Source organism: Condylura cristata, unplaced genomic scaffold (genome assembly GCF_000260355.1).
Source record: "Condylura cristata isolate star-nosed mole 26May11 unplaced genomic scaffold, ConCri1.0 scaffold00017, whole genome shotgun sequence".
Taxonomy (NCBI): Eukaryota; Metazoa; Chordata; class Mammalia; order Eulipotyphla; family Talpidae; genus Condylura; species Condylura cristata.
Window position 1 is genome coordinate 4,231,282 of NW_004567118.1, and position 19,615 is coordinate 4,250,896.

Here is a 19,615-nt window from a genome sequence, read left to right on the forward strand (position 1 = left end):
AGGAAGCAATTCTGCCCACGTTATTTATTAAAAAAGTTCCAGTGAGGAGGTAGAATTTGAAATGAATGTGAATTTTCCAGAGTAGACTCTCCAATTCTTTTCCCAGCAGTTACAGAGCTATTTAATACTAAAAGACCTCTTACACTGCCTCCAGGAGTAAAATGCCCCATTTTCATGGAAGTTTTTACCCTAAGAAGAAGGTAAAACTGCTAATCTGGGAGCGCTCAGTATCTGGTGGGCCCTAATTCTGTTGTCATATTTTTTTCAATGGATTGAATGTTTACATGACATCAGCAAAATGTTTTCCATGCAAACGGTGGCTAGATCCTAAGAAAAAGCTTGAAAGTACATGTCTTATATTACTCTTAATAGCCCCTATAATTTGTTGTAGTCATTGAATTTTGATCAGCCAAATGACTTAGCAGGACTATTAAATTTTGCCAGAAGACTTGATGGCTAGAACATAATGTAACTTTACTCAGAAATATTAAACTACCCTATTTAGGAAAACATTCACTTATGCTTGCTGAGTTTTGATTCTCTTTTTTTTTCTTTTTTTTCCTTTTTTTTATTTTAGTGTCTCAGATTCATTCTTAAGGAACTGAGAACTTAATCTTCCAAAATGTCAAGTAAGTTTCGTTTTTTATATTTATCAACCTATATTAATAAGAGGCTAATGCCCTAGCAAATGGGAATTCCAAAATACTCTCATTTTTTTCTTCAAAACAGGACCATTGGTAGTTTTGTTGCATAGTATTATATCTCAGTTGTTTACAAGAAGTTATTTATTTTCTTTCAAACAGAAAGACCATCTTATGCCCCACCTCCCACCCCAGCTCCTGCAACAGTAAGTTTTAATTTTCTTGTTAATGTAATAGCCAAGTCTGGCCTTGATACAAAAACCCAGATGTCTTCCAGTGGCAGTCACTCAATCATCACAGCACCAGGATGAAAAATTCAGCTAAAAAACAGCACTTCCTACTAAATAAAATAACTCTGCATCTTACCTTGAAGCAACCCCAACATTTAAAGAAACATACTGCTGAAATTCCAATCTCCTCTGCTCAGCTTTGTGGTTTTTTTTAATGGGAAAGTAGTGATGATTTTTAACTCTTATTGTTGATCTTCTCTACTAAGAGTTTTTAAGTTGATATTGAGTGAATGCTCATTCTGGCACTTACTATTTTTAAACCTAACCTTCAACCGGTTACATTTTTCTCTCCTTGTCTATATATTATATATAATTTTTATATTAAATCAAACAATAAAACTTCCAGTTCTAGAATAACACAGCCATAAATCTTTATTTTCAAGCTGTTCAAGTAAGGATTTCATTTTCTGTGGGTCAGATCCTGCTGTTGAATTTTATTCCACTCCATAAATAACTGTTTTATTGGTTTGGAAATTGATGTTTTAAAGTGCCTATATATTAGTTGTATACTAGTTTTTCCATCCAGCAAGCTCTGACCCCACTTGGTCAGCATGTAAAATAATTAATCCACAATGTAGATTTAATACTAGCTATTGAGGCCTTACTTAAATAGATTCCTTGTTGTTTTTGTTTTTTGAAGAAAATGATTAAAATGTTAACCAAAATCAGTTAACTGCTGTTAGCTGTCCTTTCATGCCCCCTCCCCCCTAAATTTCAGGCCAGTCTACTAATTAGGTCCTTGTTTAATTTTGTTTTCTCTGCTAGATAACTGATTTACTTGATTTACTAACCCTCCAATATATATTTCAGTTATGTTTATCAATCGCTTTTCCTTAGTAAGATGCTTTTAGAGCGTTACTGTGTCCTATGTTCTCATTTCAATTTATATTACATACAGCCTCTAAAATTATTCCAGTCGATCTTAAAGTCCTGTGTTTGGTTTGTTTTCTTTCTTGAATCAAAGAATATTTCTTACAACCATCTCCTTGGCACTGTTCTAGTGGCTGTTCAGGTGGGGTTGAGAGTTCTGACCTCAAAGACCTAACCATATACTTTATTTTTTGGAACTGGTATAATTGTAATGTTTCAGTTTCAATTTTTTTCCTTTAGTTCCCTTACCTCTTACATTATTGCCTCATTATGTTGAATAATGATTCTTATTGTCTATGCAACCTTTGAAGGTATCATTTTGACGTAAATACTGCTTCTGACAGTGTGTAATATCTTGAAGAGAAACTTAGGTTGTTTTGTTTTTTTGGTTTTTTTTTTTGAGATAATAAAAATAGCTCAAATATCAAGTGTCCCCTTATGACTTCTTAAAAAGGTATTTTTCTGCCTTTCTTTAACCATATTTCTGTATCATTATAATTTCACATTGACACGTAATATCAGCAGGCTAGGGATTAGGACAGCCAACAGAATGGGTATTAAATGAATTATTTTCCTTCTTTGTTTTTTCATGATTTCTACTACCACCATCACCACCTCCACCATCACCACCTCCACAACTCCCACCCAAATGTAACACTCCAAGTAATACACACTTTTGTGCCTTTGATACTTCCCTGTGTCTTGCCTACTTGAGTATGCCTAATTTGCGTCTTCTGTACCTGTGTAGACTAGAAATTGATCAGTGTTTTCTTCTAAAGAGTATCAAATGTATTATCTGTATGAATGCCTGTCTTTGGGACAGAAGCATATTTTAGAAAACTGTTTATTTTATAACAGCTTCAGCTTAATTGGGATGTGTTTATTTATATTTAAGGCTATAAAATTCAAAACTGACATTGTGAACTGCATGTTAAAATAATATAACTGTCACTTGTTTTGATTGAATTTCACTAGGTAAAATACCTACTTTTGGTCTCTTTGCTGCATTCTTTTTATGCATTAGACCTTGATTCTCACGAACATTGGTGTCATTGTATTAATCACAAGCCACTGCTCTCTGAGAGAGGCCATTTAGGATCGTACCAACACATAATTCACAAAACCCAAGGACTTTGCTGCTACAATGAGCATTTGTGTTTGGGGAGGGCTAGAGCTATCAGGAAACCAGACAAAACAAGAATGTTCAAGTCAATGTGGACTAGAAAAGTAGTTCACATTAAAACTAAATGCAGAAATTGTTCATGATTGACCTGTGGAAGATGGATCAAAGAAGAGGTGGAAGAGAAAGCCTATAAAAGAATGACTGGGTTAAAATGATCAGACAGTGTCCCAGATTGAAATCCATGCATTTCTTACAAGTCTTTGTTTTGGAATCATGTATGTGACATTCATTGAATCCCACATATGTTCTTTTCTATTGACAACTCCTAGCTTCCTGATTTGAATCTCATTTCTCACATATAAGACGACTTAAAACTGTCTTGGAATACAGATCCATTTCTTGTTTTTATTTGTTTTTGGTAAATGAATACATTGGTGACATCCACATAATTGTCGAATAAATCATGTTTTGTTTTGCATGTAAAGTATTTTCAGACTTCTAGTTTACTACACTTCACGCTTTCCGGTCTCAGACATGTATCACTAAGTTGCTGTATCGTACTATTGCCCACAAAGTGTCTGAATGCTTAAGACACTTCACTGTGTTGCTTACCCCAAAACACAAGCACACACATTCACACTTGCACAGCCAATGGTCCCACAAAGAAAGAGAAGGGCAAAAAAACACTTCAACTGGTTATTCAATAAAAGAAAAAGAACAGTGACAACACCTCATTGCTTGTTTAAATTCAGGTTGCTTTTGCATGCCATATGCAGATCATTTTTCATTTCTGTGTTTTCCTCGTTTGAGCTCATTTCTCATTCGTGTTTTTGTCTCATTTGTTTCCATTAGCAAATGCCCAGCACACCAGGGTTTGTGGGATACAATCCATACAGTCATCTCGCCTACAACAACTACAGGCTGGGAGGGAACCCGGGCACCAACAGCCGGGTCACGGTAGGAGAATCAACTATTACAGCATCCGGCAAACAACTGGAATTGACCAGAAATGCCTTCAGAGTTAGGTCCTTTGAATGAACCATCAGCACAGCCATTAACAAAATTTAACCTGGCTTTTCGACTATTTTAAGCATTCGTTGTACAGTCTTACACTGGAAAAGAAAATAGTGAGAGATGGATATGTATATAAAAAGAAGAATCCATTCTGTTTGGCAGTTGATAGAGATAAGACCTTGGACACATAATGCTTATAATGTATGTAGACAAACCTAGAATGTTTGCGGTTTGAAATAACCTTTTTTTGAAATGAACAGTATCTTTCGTTTAAGGTAATTGGCATTAGGCTCAACTCAAGTTTCTTAGTAAAGATTAGGCTTGCAGACCTGGCTTTTTTGGCTGACATACAATTTAAAATTGTTAATTTATTTGTCTTTTGGATTTAATAGTTGACCTAAGTCTAATTCATTTCTCTCCAGTTAAAAAATTATTGTTAACATCAAAGAATTGTAGGATGAAAATTGAATGAAATGAATTTGAACTACCAGACTAGATATGCCAGTGGAAGTACCTTTATAATCCATGGGATAGAGGATATGATTTCTGAATTTAGGCTGTCTCATTCAGATGATCAGCTTAAAATTTCAAATTGGATGATGTACTTCAGACTTTCATTTTAGCATCTTCTTGAGACTATACAAGGAAGTTTGGGTGTCAAAGAAATGACTAAAAATGACTTACCAAAAATAAATCCAAAAGTCAAATACCTCCATGCATTGGAATGTGATATTGGTGAGAATTTATACAATCCAGAATGGCTATAAACTTTTTAATGCCTGGTTTTTATTTGCTGTATTAATGAGTAATTCAGCTCATTCAACAGAAAAGCCCTCTCACCCTGTAGTCAAGCTAAAGCAGAAAGTTTGTAACTATCAAACTGTATGTCTGTCTTGGTAAGCATATTGCTTAGCTTGATAGATTTGTTTGTCTAAATTTTTCATTGTTTCTGCATTATTTTGTACTTCATAAGCACATCAGGTTTTATGTGCCATGCGTATTTCATGGGATCTGTAGAGAATTTAAAGTGTGTGTATGTAAGCATTTCATGATGCAGACAGTTTTTATGTGCATTGGTGTGTGTTTTTCCCAGTCTAAACATGTTTCACAAGAATAATGGGTGGCAAGATTATCAAGAGGTAAAGAACATTCTAACTTAACCAAGGGGCTGACTCAGTTTGAGGCCATTCATGTTAAAGCAGAAAATTATTCATGGACAATAAACCAGAAAACGATTGTATTTTAATAGCTCTATACAGTCAGCTCTTGATTATCTGTGCTAATGGAATAGAAATGGTGGTGACTGTAATATAGTAATCTGTATTTCAGTTTGTGTAAGCACTTTATTCTCAACTTGGATGTATCTGGATGTCTCTTTTTACAGAGTGAGCTCGCACAATGGATACTTAACTAGGCAGAGAAAAGTGCACTTGGTGCCTTAGCTCTGGGATCAATTATGTTTCCCCTGGTCCTGGGGGTATTAGAACCTACCATTTGGAGTAGGCACCAGCTTCAGCATAGATTGTTGTAGGAGAGTTGTTGGGTATAGAATATCTGGCGGTTGTTTTTTTCTGTATTGTTGTCCTCTCAATAACAGATTAGTGTATAATCAAACTGTTTAGAGGTAACCTAAAGAACCAAGAAAATGTGGAGGCTTTTAGTTTTTGTGAACCCCGGTCCCCTTAGATTTTATTGACCTTTCTCTCAACTCACTGAATGTTCCTCGAAGAAAGTTAGTCGTGCCTGAAGTTTTATCCTATCTTTTTTTATGTATCTAATGAGGGCTCTGTTAGGGCTCTCTAGGTCTGATTCTAACCATTATAAAGGTGTTTTACATCATATGATGACCCCAGTTTTGTGTTACTTTGCCAAGGGCAGAGGGAGAAGCCTGTTTGATATTTTGTCTGTAATCACCTTAAGTCAGTGATAGGAAGGAATGACTGTGTGTGCCCCATGAAGTTTCCTGTAGGCCTGCAGAGCACTGGTTTCCCTGGAGACTCCCGTACTTGAATAGTTATCAGACTGTAAACACTGTATATCAATGTTGAAGCCTTTCAGAGAGCTTGTGATAGCTGTGCAGAGTCACTCTTAGTTCTTTATGTAGATGATGATTAGCATCCTCAGTGCAGGTGTGAAAACAGATTGAGACAAAGATGAAAAACAGCTCATTTCTATGCGTTAGTGGAAATTACATCCTAGAAGAAAACCCTGAAGATGCTACCAGAGAAATAGCTGAGAACTGTCACAAACGAGGTACTTTGTGCTGGGAGATGTCCAGTTTAACAAGCGTAGTTACATTGCTTACTTGCCCCCACCCTCAGTTGCTGGTAGAGGGAGCTTCCTGATAGTAACAAAGAAGGAAACAGCTAAAAGGGAACCCAACCCCAGACCAGCATCACCACTGGACCGCTTAATAAAGGGTGCTTATTCACACCTTAAACCAAAGGCTTAGAGCAAAGTGGTTTATAGTCCACTCTTACAAAGAAAAGGTTAAAGTATGTTCCATGTGAACTGCTTTTCTTTTTAAAAGTAGAAAAATGTTTAAGGCTTTGTAGAAAGTTATCTGAGATGGTTTAAAAAAACTAGAGGTGTTTAATGATGTAAATTTTTAGGAACTGGAAAATAGTCTATAGCTTTGTTATTCCTGATCCCTACTTGTTACATTTGTAATTGTATATTGGTCAATGTAATGAAAAAAAAAGGCCTCAATACATAGATGATTTGTACACCTTCCTTGGGAGAAAGGAAGGCGACACAAGCAAATCTATTAATGTCACAAAATGTCCTTTGAAAAGTATCAAAGAGCAGCTAGTACTATAATTTTAGTGTTTTAATTCAGGTTTCAAGCATAAACACGAATTCTTTGTCTCTACTTTTCAAAAAGAGAAAGTTGAGTTGCACAGTTCCATCTTTATTTGTAATCCATTTGTGGAATTTGAAGGTTTGTGCTAAATATGAGATGGAAATGCGTTCTCATAACTGCAAGTAAGAAGACTCGCTCTTGTTCTGAATCCGTGACATAAGCGTGGCCTTAGAGAAATCTCCCCCCAACCTCTTGACAGAACTACACCCCGAGGCAGATCTCCTTTGGCTACTCATACCACCCTGCTGGGAGTTTCTGTCCCCTGGCTTCCCTCCCTCCGACACCCCGCTGCATGGGCAGCAACTGCCATGACAGCTCATCCAGGACGAAAGGGGAAATAGTCGCTTCAACGTGAGATGCTTTCTAATAACGTCACGTCTGAAGAAGGAGAGTTCAAAGTATATGTAGGCTGAAGGAAGACCCTCTCAGGAAGAGGGGTTCTTTGAAAGCAGTGGGAGGGGCTGTAAACAGGCCGCCCCTGAGCCCTTGGTTGAAAAGCAAAGCCCTGGTTATGGTCCCAGCTCCGATGAAGGCATTTCCCAGGGATTCTTATCACAGCAGCAACAGATGGGCACAGGAAGAAAAATGCCACTTTCGTTTTCTTCTAAGCAGTTGCCAATCCTCATTTTTTGATAATTCAGGTAGCATTAGCACTACCTGCTCCTCCTCCCCCAAGCCTGGCAAGAAGAGTCAGTATCCAGGACAGCAGAAACTCAGGGAAGACAAATCTGATTCACTCATGACTTTATTCTAGGTCCTTGATCAAGTGCAGTCGAGTGTGGAAACTCACAATCAGGCACTTGGACCAGACAGTTCTGGTCCAACACACGGGAGTCAGCCGCCAGAAGACAACAATTATCTTCCTCTCTCTTTCCCTTCCCCGCCCAGCCACTTTTTTCTACACCTTTTTCCCCTCTTCTGTTTTCCTTTTCTCTTACGACTTTCCCACAAAATGAAAAAAATTACTGGAATGGAGTAAGGTCTCAGAAATAACCTGGTTGGGCTCGTGACTGCTGGTTTTTCAGCTGTTGGTTAACATGTTTGCTCCTCCGCTGTGAGTGAGAAAGACTAAGGACCAGCACAAAGGCAAGACTTCCGTTAACACACCTCCACCTCTTACAGAAACCACTAGACATGAATTCAGAACCTGAAGGAAATTAAAGCATCTAGTCTCAATAAAGGAGGTAAAGGTTTCTTCTAGGTTCTGTATGCAGGTAGTTTAGTGTTGTTAGTGGTGGTGCTGAGGGAAGGCATTCCTCGAACAGCACAGACGTGGTCCCCTTATTGTGAGCGTGACAAGTTCAGAAGTTCAGACTCTGCAGATAATCAAGTGTTGACTGTATGTGTAAGGGTGAATTAAGCAAAACAAAAGAGGGCCAGGTAATGATCTACTGACATGTGGAACATTTGATATGTAACCATATCTTTTCAGTGTTGGGTTATTATGTAATTTTTATTTGTTCTTACAGCCAGGTTGTCAAAGCAGTGGCAATCAAAACTGCTAATTAAAACACTAAAAAAGTATGTTCTTTAAGTAATTTTCTTTTGATACGAACATTTCTGAATTTGCAGTGATAGGTATTTTCAGAGGAGAAAATATATGACTCTTGTATCCATGGACGAGTAGAAGAAAGGCGCATTAGAATTTTTAAGGGACTCTCATTTCAGTTTGCTGGGTACTCCTTGCAGTTGAATAATGAATGTTTTAACTCTTTTGTAGGCATCCTCTGGTATTACGATTCCAAAACCCCCAAAGCCACCAGATAAGCCACTGATGCCCTACATGAGGTACAGCAGAAAGGTAGGTGCCCGGGGCCAGCACGCAGTGAGGCCAGTCACCTTGGCTGCTTTGTGTACGTCGGCGTTCAGATTGGCTTCGCTAGCTTGTTCTAGGCATAGTCAGAGGGAAGGAGGACAAATTGTGGTTTTTAAAGAAATGAGTTCTGCTTTCAAAATTCTAGAACTGTTGAAATTCTTACAACAGTGTATGTAGTCTTTTGGAGAATATGTAATAATTTGAGAAAATGTTAAGTGATAAAAGGAATACAAGACCACAACTATTACTGTTTTATATTAATAACTCCATGTTAGTTTGAAGTAAGGGAAAAAAACTAGAAGATAGTGGTTATCTCTAAACAGTAAACTGTAAGTTTACAGTACTTTTTATTTTCTTTATAGTTCCTTGAATTTTCCCTTTTGGTGATGAACCTACATGACTCTTAAAATAAAAAATATAGCCTCTCGCCCCTGTACTTCTGGCCTACACCCCAGTTTTACAAGTAAATAAAGCTCTTTAAAAATTACGATTATAAATACAGCCAATGTCTTTATTGAAGACCAGAGCATTTGGCTATTTTTACCAGTATTTAGAACTTTTTGATTTTTTTTGCTCATAATTATTATGTATTTGATGATATATGTTATGCAAATTAACCACTTCCAGAGTCCAGTGAACTAACTGTTAGAGACGCGGTCTGTGATGTTTCTGAGTTCACTCACTGTAAACATGTGCAGTGGCCGCAGGTACCCGAGCTCTGCCTTACAGCAGTCACAGAATAAAGGTGACAGGAGACCTGCCCACTAGATGATTTGTTGCCACAGACAGATGAGAATATAAGGACTTGTTTATGTTTAAAAGTCTCCATATTAAAAAGTACTTTTTTCAAAGATTTGTTATGGATTCAGTACTAACATTTCAACTGTTTCTTTTTTAAGGTCTGGGACCAAGTAAAGGCTTCCAACCCTGACCTAAAGTTGTGGGAGATCGGCAAGATTATTGGTGGCATGTGGCGAGATCTCACCGATGAAGAAAAGCAAGAATATTTAAACGAATACGAAGCAGAAAAGGTAGAATGGGGACTGCAATGGGAGGGATACCGTGTAATATACATAAACATTTGCTCCGCGTTTTAAAAGAAATAGAAGAATTGATCAGAAAACTGAGCTATTCAGGGGCTTTGCCTGCTTGGAACAAATCACTGAAATTTTTTAGGCTCCAGATTCCTTGACAGTAAAAAGGAAATAATTTTCATATTTTTTACTAATCACATGCGATAAGACAGATATTCATTGTAATCTGCAAAGTGTTAATTATAAAACTGGAAAACATTTGAATTTCAGATAGAATATAATGAATCTATGAAGGCCTATCATAATTCCCCCGCATACCTTGCATACATAAATGCAAAAAGTCGTGCAGAAGCTGCTTTAGAGGAAGAGAGTCGACAGAGACAGTCTCGCATGGAGAAAGGAGAACCTTACATGAGCATTCAGCCTGCTGAAGATCCAGATGGTAAGAAAAAACATGAGATTTCCGTTGTTTTCTCTCAGAATTAAAATATGAGAAGTCTTAATTTTAAGTTTTTGTTTCTATTGTGAAATGGAAGACAAAATTCTTTTGAGAAAGATTTGTATGAGAAATTGCCACCAAAAAAAATCTAATAGAGTGCAAAAAATAGGAAAAGCTATTTAATGTTTGACAAAATCTTCATACTCAAAATGCATGAGAGGTTTTGAGTCACAACCAAAATTTTGTGTCAGATGCCTTTAAATAGCTAAATGCCTTGTAGCTATATCCTGTTTTTTTTGCTGGTTCCTTTAACTTCTGAATTAAAGAATCAAGGAAGAAAGTTAATGAAGTGGTAGAAACATTTTGAGATTTCTTTCCCAGTTAATGCAGACATCCAACTTGAATTTATAAATATACCTCATGATAAAATTCATGAAGGCAAATACATAACATTTTATCCATACACACACACAGCAGAGCTTCCCAGTTGGCATGCCAGCAAGAGTTGGCTGGTGTACAGGTTGTGCCCTGGCCTTATCAGCCAGGCAGGGTCTGAAACTGCAAGGAGTCTCAAGACTCCTTCGGCTGTGAACCTGATCGTAGTACAGACAGTATTTTCTCTTTATGCTGCTATGATGTGGGAAAGGTGGAAACTCGAGCTACAGGCAGCAGAAATATCAAGCAATAATTAAGGATCCTATTTTAAAGTAACAGTAACACGCAAGAAGCTTGTAAACTTTAAAAGCCAGGAATCGATACCATCTAGAGACATAATAAATTGATATACTTTAATAGGAGACAAACAATTTTTTTAAAGAATGGACTGGAATATTGCAGATATTCTCGTAGATGTAAATCATAGAAAATAATAATAAATCAGGAGACCAGAATATGGACTAGAAACAATATGAAGTAGAACCAGTAATACTGCAGACATTAGGAAACACAAAACTTAATGACTCAAATCAGATGGCATCATTTAAGAAAAATATATAGAACTCAAATAAGTTCTTTCAGAATGGGAGTCAGCGTAAGAGGAAACGCAGGCTAGTAATATGAAAGCCATAGTAGAAAGTAGTAGGGTTTCAGTCTCAATGGCCTGGCCATTGAGAAGGCCCTAAGAGCCTCCCTCAGGAGCAGTCTTCCAAAGAAGATTCCTTTGCTTTGTTTCTCAAACTTCTGCCATTGTGTTTTTCAAGTTTAAGATAGGATCTTAAAACTGCTAATTAGAAAGGACAGGTAATTAAGATACCAGCGCAAAAATGACCTTAGACACTGGACTTTATCAGGACTCAGTAGAAACAGGAAGACTTGCGAGCAAGGCAGCAAAGCTCCTAACTTGTTAACAGAGGCCCGAGGGGTCATGCAGCTGCCCACATAGCGCAGGGAGGCTTTGTAGGTGGCATTTTAGGGAGGGGTCATTCATGAGCTAGAGAAAATAGCTAGTGAATTAGAAAATCTTAACACCCATATCCCTTCCCTGCCCACTCCTCACTTCCCCTCCCCCAAAATCAGACTAAAGCACAAGGAGGATAAACCCAAATAGCCAAGACTTCATTTCCCCTACCCATGGTCAGTACCAGAGCCCTGGTACTGAAAGAAGAAAACAGGATAACAACACAGAGAACTCAGGTGGAGGTAGCAGAAATGTACTGCATACAGCCTTAACTATGGATATGAAAAAACTTCCTTAAAAAGTAAAAAGATCATCATTAAAAAAAAACTTTGGCCCTCCCTGGTGGCACAGCGGGTTAAAGCACAGCACTGAGAATCTGAGGCCGCTTCCGCATGAGTTCGATTCCCGCCTGCCCCGGAGGTGACCACATGGCGTGGCAGACCTCTCCTGGCCCGCCCGCTGCTCCCCTCAGCAGCGTACTTCGTCGATCTGCCTGTTCTGCTCCCCACTCTGTCTCTGGTGAAGCCTCTCACCCTCCGCATCTCTGGCCTGTACCCCAGTTCTGTATGAATAAATAAATAAATCTTTGAAAAAAAAAAAAAAAACTTTTAGGCCCTCCCTGGTGATGCAGCAGGTTAAAGCACAGCACTAAGAAGCTAAAGCCACTTCAGCATGAATTCGATCCCCACCCTGGAGCTGACCCACATGGTGTGCAGACCTCTCCTGACCTGCCCACTGCGCCCCTCAGCAGTGTACTTCGTCAGTGGCCTGTTCTGCTCCCCACTCTGTCTCTAGTGAATCCTCTCACTGCCCCTGCACCTTTGGCCTGTACCCCAGCTTTGTATGCATAAATAAATCTTAAAAAAAAAAAAAAAGAAACTTTTATACCAATAATTTTAGTTTCTGAATTATATATCCTAAAGCTGTTACTCTTTTTTTTTTTAAAGATTTATTTGTGCATACAGAACTGGGGTACAGGCAGAGGCTTAGGGGCGGTGAGAGGCTTTATCAGAAACAGAGTGGGGAGCAGAAAAGACAGATCGACGAAGTACACTGCTGAGGGGAGCAGCGGGCGGGCCAGGAGAGGTTTGCAGCGCCATGGGGGCAGGGGGGAATCGAATTCATGTGGAAGTGGCTTTAGCTTCTTAGTGCTGTGCGTTAACTCCCTATGCCACCAGGGAGGGTCTAAAGCTGTTACTCTTAAGGAAACAAAGTAGTTTCCCAACAGTTTGTAACCTTAGTGTTATGATCATGAGTTTCAGGAGCTACATAAATAACACAGGAGGTGCTGAACTAGAATGGCACATTTTGGTCTCTAGTGCTGTTTTCTAAAGGCTGGTCCCTCTACCTCTGATGGGACACGAAGAAGTTCATTGTGTTGTGCTTAAGAGGAAGCTCTTTTTTAAGCAAGTTCATTTAAATAATAAGAGTAAATAATAGTGTAATTTGTTAGTATATCTCTCAAAACTGTGAAGGTGATAGATGGAAGCCTGAGAGAAAGGAAACCCTGTTGCATGGCTGTTAAAAATAAGCCTGTGAACCAGACCCAATACTGTGCGCCTCAAGAGACTGTGCGTAGCGTGAGCGTATATGTGACCTCAAGTGTGTGGAAACAGTGCGGTACCTCCTCACACTGACCTTAGTGGCTGAAACAATATCGTTAAGAGATAATATTTTCTCCACGGTGGGCATTTTCATTACTTGCTGTTAAAGTATTACAGTGACATAGAGACTGCCTATTTCACTTGTCACCGATTATAAATGCCTTCAGTAGGCCCTCCCTGGTGGCACAGCGGGTTAAAGCACAGCACTGAGAAGCTTAAGCCACTTGCGCATGAGTTCGATCCCCGCCTGCCCCAGAGGTGACCACATGGCGCGGCAGACCTCTCCTGACCCGCCCACTGCTCCCCTCAGCAGTGTACCTTGAAGATCTGCCTGTTCTGCTCCCCACTCTGTCTCTGGTGAATCCTCTCACCCTCCACATCTCTGGCCTGTACCCCAGCTCTATACGAATAAATAAATAAATAAATATTAAAAATAAAATAAAATAAATGCCTTCAGTAGCTACTGCATGAAACATTCAGTGAACTTTAGTTTTGCTGTAAATGGATCCTTTGTGCTGCTCCTCAGCCCAGAGGATACACGGTTGTTACCTCATTCGTATTTCAGCCAACTCCTTCTCAGACATGTATCATCACTTAAAAAATTTTGTGACAGGAGCTAGCACATTGGCCAATGAGTACATTATGTCCTTTGGCTTTATCACGTCACTGTCCCAGTGAACCCAAGGTGCTCGTTAGGCCACTGTTAGGACAGAGAACACCACGGTTCCTTCGTAATTAAAGATTATTACATTCTGCTGTTTAGGTTATGCATGACTTCATTTCCAGAATATCTTGTTTATTTCAGATTATGATGATGGCTTTTCAATGAAGCACACAGCCACTGCCCGTTTTCAGAGAAATCATCGCCTCATCAGTGAAATCCTCAGCGAGAGTGTGGTGCCAGACGTCCGGTCAGTTGTCACCACAGCTAGAATGCAGGTCCTCAAACGACAGGTCCAGTCCTTAATGGTCCATCAGGTACGGTCACAACGCCCTCATATAGAAAGAGGCTGTGCTGCAGATCCCGGGTCGCTTGACCTGTGACGACGCAGCAGCGCACCTGTTAAATGTCTGTGTTCTGTCCAGCCTCTTCCTGGCGTGGGAAAGAGGCTTAACCTGGAGCCTGGTGTAGCGTGTATCCATTAAGAATTCTGAGCAATATTTCTGTTCTACAAAATATTCCTGAGGAACTTGCTGATTCCTGAAGCAGTCCTCCTTACCATACAGTCCTCTTTACCACAGTCATTCTTATAGACTGCATTTTATGTTTTTAAAATCTTAACTGTATGTTATGTAATAGATGATTTAGATTAAAAATTCAAAGTAGATTTGGTGATGGGAAACCCAGGGGGATTGCAACTGAGATGGAAAAAATGCACAAAATTATGTAGAAATAAACTATTATAAAATTTTAAAATAATAAAAATTTAAAGTATTTGTCACGGGGGTTACTTTCTGCATTTTAAAGAAAGTAATTCCATAATTACAAAGCCTGGTGGTATGTCTTACAGCGAAAACTGGAAGCTGAACTTCTTCAAATAGAAGAACGACACCAGGAAAAGAAGAGGAAATTCCTGGAAAGCACGGATTCATTTAACAATGAACTGAAAAGGGTATCGAGTTAACATGTTAACTATGTTTTCATTACTGTGTCTGTTAACTTTTTTCAATAAAAACACTCTTCATTAGATGTAGGCCACAATTTGCATTTTGAATCCAAGCAGACCAGACCTCGTGTTTTAGCCAGTGCTGCCACTGCTGCCTCGGCAGCTGTTCCGTGACACTTGACGTCACCTGTCTGCTGATGGCATTCTTTGCTGTGGGCGCAAGGGTTTCAGAGAAGCCCTAAATATTTCCCCCATAGACATGCATATAGTTCATAGCCAAGGAAGCCCACTTTTGAATAATTTCTGTTTTAAGGCTTGTAAGAAAGAACATTACCAAGAGGCTTGTTTTGTTTTTTCCCTGCTAGTTGTGTGGTTTGAAAGTCGAAGTGGACATGGAAAAAATAGCAGCCGAAATCGCACAAGCAGAGGAGCAGGCCCGCAAAAGGCAGGAGGAACGGGAGAAAGAAGCGGCAGAGCAAGTGGAGCGCAGCCAGAGCAGCACGGCTCCTGAGGAGGAGCAAGGCGGGAGCAAGGCGGAGGAAAAGAAGGAGGAGGCGAGCATGCCGATGGACACAGGTAGCCTCCCAGTGGGCGCCGAAGCTAGCGCCGAGGGTCTGCACAGAGGCCTTTATAAATCACGTGTACAGATCACTATTAACCTTGCCTCCTGACTTGTTCTCTCTGACTTACCTCATCCTTTCAAATCTTAATCTTTGTAGTAGTTTCACGTAAGCTGTTAGTACGAAGCAGCAGTGCTGTTTTGCCTGCGGTCTTGGTGTATTGAGGTCATGGTTATTTGCACAGGCTGGGCCCTGGCTTTTTCTGACTCGGGGGTCAGATCTGGCCAATGCAGTTTCACCATTTGCTGGCATGTTGACTTGGGATAAGTGATTTAATCCCCGATTCCTCACTTTTAAATATTCTAGTGCCTAGCTCTGAGAATTTCATATGATAAATAAAAATGTACATAAAAGCATTTAAAACTGGATTTGGCATGATACTGGCCCTCAAATTTTTAACCTTTATTGCTGAAATTATTTAAGCAATTGTGGTTGTTGCTTGAAGATTAGTGGCCTTTGGTCATAGGAGAGGACTGGAGCAAAGTAAAACCTACAGACCAAAAGCCTGCCCACTGCAAGTTTCTGCAAGTAAAATTTTATTGATGCAAACCACACCCATTTGTTTACATATTGGCCCTGACTGCTTTGGGGTGAAAATCGTGTAGCTGAATAACTGCAGCAGAACCTGCTAATATTTACTATCTAAGAATTGTTCTGACCCCCATCCCGAAAAAGTCTTCCATCCCCTTGTACTGGTTTTCCTGATGAAAAGCATTAACAGGTGAAACCTACGTAAAGTACCCAAAATGAGCTGTTTCTTGAAATTTAGAGATTACCTTACTTTCGGGCCCTATTTTGTCCTGCCCAGGACACTGCACACAGGAGCGCACGTTCAGGAAACAGCCCGCGGCCCTGGCCAGGCAGTGCGCGAGGCAGGGGATGTGGTCGTGCTTCGTGCCCAACTGACAGCTGCAGATTTGACATCTTGAAAACATTTAATGGAATGCAGATGTTTTTGCCAGCTATTTCCACAAAATTTAGATCAGCAAGTTAACATTTCAGAGTCAGATTTTAAGTTTGATTGAACCTTTTCTGTTTTGATCATGTTTTTTATCTTAACAAATTTGAAACATGAGCACGTTTTTGTGGTTTAAGGTACAAGCCTCAAGAACAGAACAGTTCTTTGTTCATTTTGCAACTAGACAAAAAAGTTATTTGCCTCTTTCTGGTCAACTATGAATAGAGGATGCCTATAGATCTTTTCTATCTTAAGACAAAAAAAAACTGAAGAAGTTTGAGACTGTTAGAGCAAAAGCTTCATGCTTTTAATTTCTTACAGAAAACAGCCCAGCACGACATTTAACAAAGTACCTAAAATGTCAGCCTTACATCATATCCACGCTTGACTTCTCAGTCACTAAATCCAAAACACTCGAGAGCAGTACTGTCCAGTGGACGTGAAGAGGACATCACTGTAATCACACATTTTCTACTAAGGATGCTTTTTAAGTGAATTAGGTGAAATTAATTTTAATGTATTTGCTTAACCCATTAGTTCCTAAACTATATCATGTCAACATGTAATCAACATTTTAAAGCCTTAATTACTTGCTACACTTTTTTCCAAACACGTAGTCTTCAAAATCCAATGTGACTTTACCCTTAGAGCAATCTAAATTTGGAAGCTAAGTCTTCCTCAAATGCTAGGTCTGAGTTTAGATGTCACATATTGGTAGACGACTTTCAAGCCCTCGCTTTTCACCCTCGCTAAACTGCCCCAGTCGTCCCCACTCCGTTCAGGGGCCAGTAGCCACACCAGCTGCTGGCCGCACACTGGACAGCACAGCCTCAGGGCTCGCGTGGTGAAAGCGCAGGGTTTGTCCCGGCACTGACGGTCTGCTCGTGTGGTTACAGAGGAGACACACCTGGAGGAAGCGACAGAAAGCCAGCAGAACGGCGAAGAGGGCACGTCTACTCCCGAGGACAAGGAGAGCGGGCAGGAGGGGGTGGACAGTATGGCGGAGGAAGGGACCAGCGACAGCAACACCGGCTCAGAGAGCAACAGCGCCACGGTGGAGGAGCCGCCGGCAGACCCCACGCCGGACGATGAGAAGAAGGAATAGATGTTGCCTTGTTCTATGTGTTCTCAATACTTTTTTAAATGAAATGATGTTTTTTGAGTTTTAATGGTGTTATGTGGTTTGTGTATTAATGTTTTCTTGTCCATATCACACCACCAAAGGCTTTTGGACCGTTCAGCGTCAAGAGCTGAACGGCTCAGTCACCTTTCTCAAGCAGTCGTGAAGGTGGTTCTTTTCTTTGGATCTTGTTGCTAGCCCTCAACTGCTGAAAGCCTCAGAGTTTAAATTAACCGAGAAAAGGCCCACCTCTTTTAGAGAATTATCCTTTGATGCTGCAGAATCTACTCTTACAAATGCCTTCCTACAGCTCACTTGGGTGCTCACCAAAGCCATAGCTTTAAACCATCCCAGTCCCGTCCGCAGCTCCCTGAAAGTTCCCTTCCTGTTTACTTCCACAGAGAGCAGCTTCTGGAAGATGTAATCATGCATGAGTATGTGTTTGTCCACTTACCCTTCAGTTTTAATTGATGTCAGGTCCCAAGAGTTGTGTTGAGGGTTGAGTGTACCTGCAACTACACTTGGATTGTACTGGTCCAGAAATATCTCCACAGTTACTGTAGTACTAGTTTATGAAGTAGTCATCATGGTGAACACGACATACATTATCTGTGCTGCTTTTTGTTGTTGGATATGTTCCGGTAAATTCATCCTTATTGTACAGAAGAAAAACTACTTTTTTTACCATGTTTTCCAAAGACAGTATAGACCACAGAAGTAAAGGGATTAAATAATCTTGCAGTGGACTAGACAGCTTCAAAAGAGCCCATTCCAGAAGAAAAACAGCTGGAAATTATGTTCATCCACTTGAAATTATTTTACCGTAATCAAACATTCAAAACCTCAAGGCTCAGGATCCCACAGATCAGAGTCTACCTTTTTGATAAACTCTTAGTAAAATCTTGGAGACTAGAAGCAAGATAGTTTGTGACACATGCTTCCCAAAATTAGAATAGATTTTTACTGAATAGTGGTATATCTGATGGTATATGTTTCTTAAAGGTCCAAATGTAATAAAAAATGGAAAAGAAAAGTCTTTGTGTTTTTAATGCACTAAATATCTTTATGCAAAACCAATGTATCATCTTGTTACTGTAACACAACCACAGGGGTGGCAGCTCACCACAAAGCAGGGCCACACCTGGCTGTCTCATCAAACTACACTAGCCATCCACTCATCTGTACGAGCGCTCTGGGGACAGTCCTGACTGCTAGACATTTCTCAGGTGGAAATTGGTCCTTGACACCAAAAGTAAAGGACGTTTGTTTCCACATTTACCTATGAGCAACAGTCTGTGACACTTAATTATGGTGTGGGGTGGGAGGGGAGTGGCCAGATGTAAACCTGCTTACATGGAGAGAACTCTATTTGCAAGATTTAGGTCATAGTGAAATCCAGCTGTTAAGGTCACACCGCACCAGTATTGCCTAGGACTCTTTATCCTCCTGAGAACAAGGACGAAGGAAGCTTGATGTTGCATGTAAACAACCCTTGATAATCTGTTTTTCTAAGTCATAGAATCTCCTTTCTATTAATGAAAACTAAAATATAAAATTATTATTATTGTTTCTGGATGTTGGGCATTGTCTCCTAAGAACTTGTGTTTCCCAACAAGAAAGCCTCTGGTACGTTCTCTGTCAATACTGGGCAGAGAAGTTGCTAAATAAGATGGGGGTGGAGAGGGAATGCCAGAACAGGATGCCCTTGTGTTCACCGTGGTACCGAAGACCGAAGTCCCCAGCAGGGTGGCAGCTGTGCCTTTCCTGAGCTGGAGATGGCCCTGGGGTGACACATCTAGACCCAGCTTGCCCTGTAATGCAGGGGCAAGTGACTAAGGAATAAATTAGTGAGGTTGACAGCTTTTAACCACAGGGAGACTGAATTAAGCTCCCCCCTGGTCACAGTGGTGCTGGGAGAAACCACCAGTGTTTGTGTTTCCTTGAGAATGTGGGAAATAACTATCATCTGATTCCGCCCCCCCCCCCATCCCATGGGCCTCAGGCATGTCACCTGGGGCCAATTCAATTGTGAAAAGGTCAAAGGAGTACTTTCTACACCTGTCTCCTCACTGCCCAAGTAGCCATGGTTCCTAGTGCACTGATTTTTAGTATGCAGGCATAGCATGTGAAGTTTGCATTTTATTTTTAACAACAAACGGGAGACGGGAATCTCCCCAGAGTCCCCCAGTTTTCTTACAGGGGTTTCCATTTTTGTGTCTT

General features: G+C 40.1%; 1 protein-coding gene across 2 annotated transcripts; it reads left to right on the forward strand.

Annotated features, from left to right (window-relative positions):
* The first annotated feature begins 576 nt into the window (after positions 1 to 576).
* SMARCE1 (SWI/SNF related, matrix associated, actin dependent regulator of chromatin, subfamily e, member 1) lies at positions 577 to 18,416 on the forward strand. Of its 2 annotated transcripts, XM_004684216.1 has the most exons (10): positions 577 to 629; positions 804 to 847; positions 3,777 to 3,881; positions 8,522 to 8,602; positions 9,517 to 9,648; positions 9,922 to 10,093; positions 13,896 to 14,068; positions 14,602 to 14,703; positions 15,063 to 15,273; positions 17,172 to 18,416. In XM_004684216.1, the coding sequence occupies exons 1-10, from the start codon at positions 623 to 625 to the stop codon at positions 17,378 to 17,380; spliced, it is 1,236 nt and encodes a 411-aa protein (XP_004684273.1). In that variant the 5' UTR covers positions 577 to 622; the 3' UTR covers positions 17,381 to 18,416. The 2 variants fall into 2 exon arrangements, with proteins under 2 accessions (XP_004684273.1, XP_012582031.1); XM_012726577.1 differs by lacking the exon at positions 804 to 847 and having other exon boundaries at positions 17,172 to 17,883.
* Positions 18,417 to 19,615: the final 1,199 nt, after the last annotated feature.

Bases quoted from the DNA above. Each gene is read 5' to 3' on its own strand.
- SMARCE1 (XM_004684216.1), top strand. The intron at 9,649-9,921 runs GTAGAATGGGGA...TTTGAATTTCAG, and splicing joins ACGAATACGAAGCAGAAAAG to ATAGAATATAATGAATCTAT. The intron at 14,704-15,062 runs GTATCGAGTTAA...TTTCCCTGCTAG, and splicing joins TTAACAATGAACTGAAAAGG to TTGTGTGGTTTGAAAGTCGA.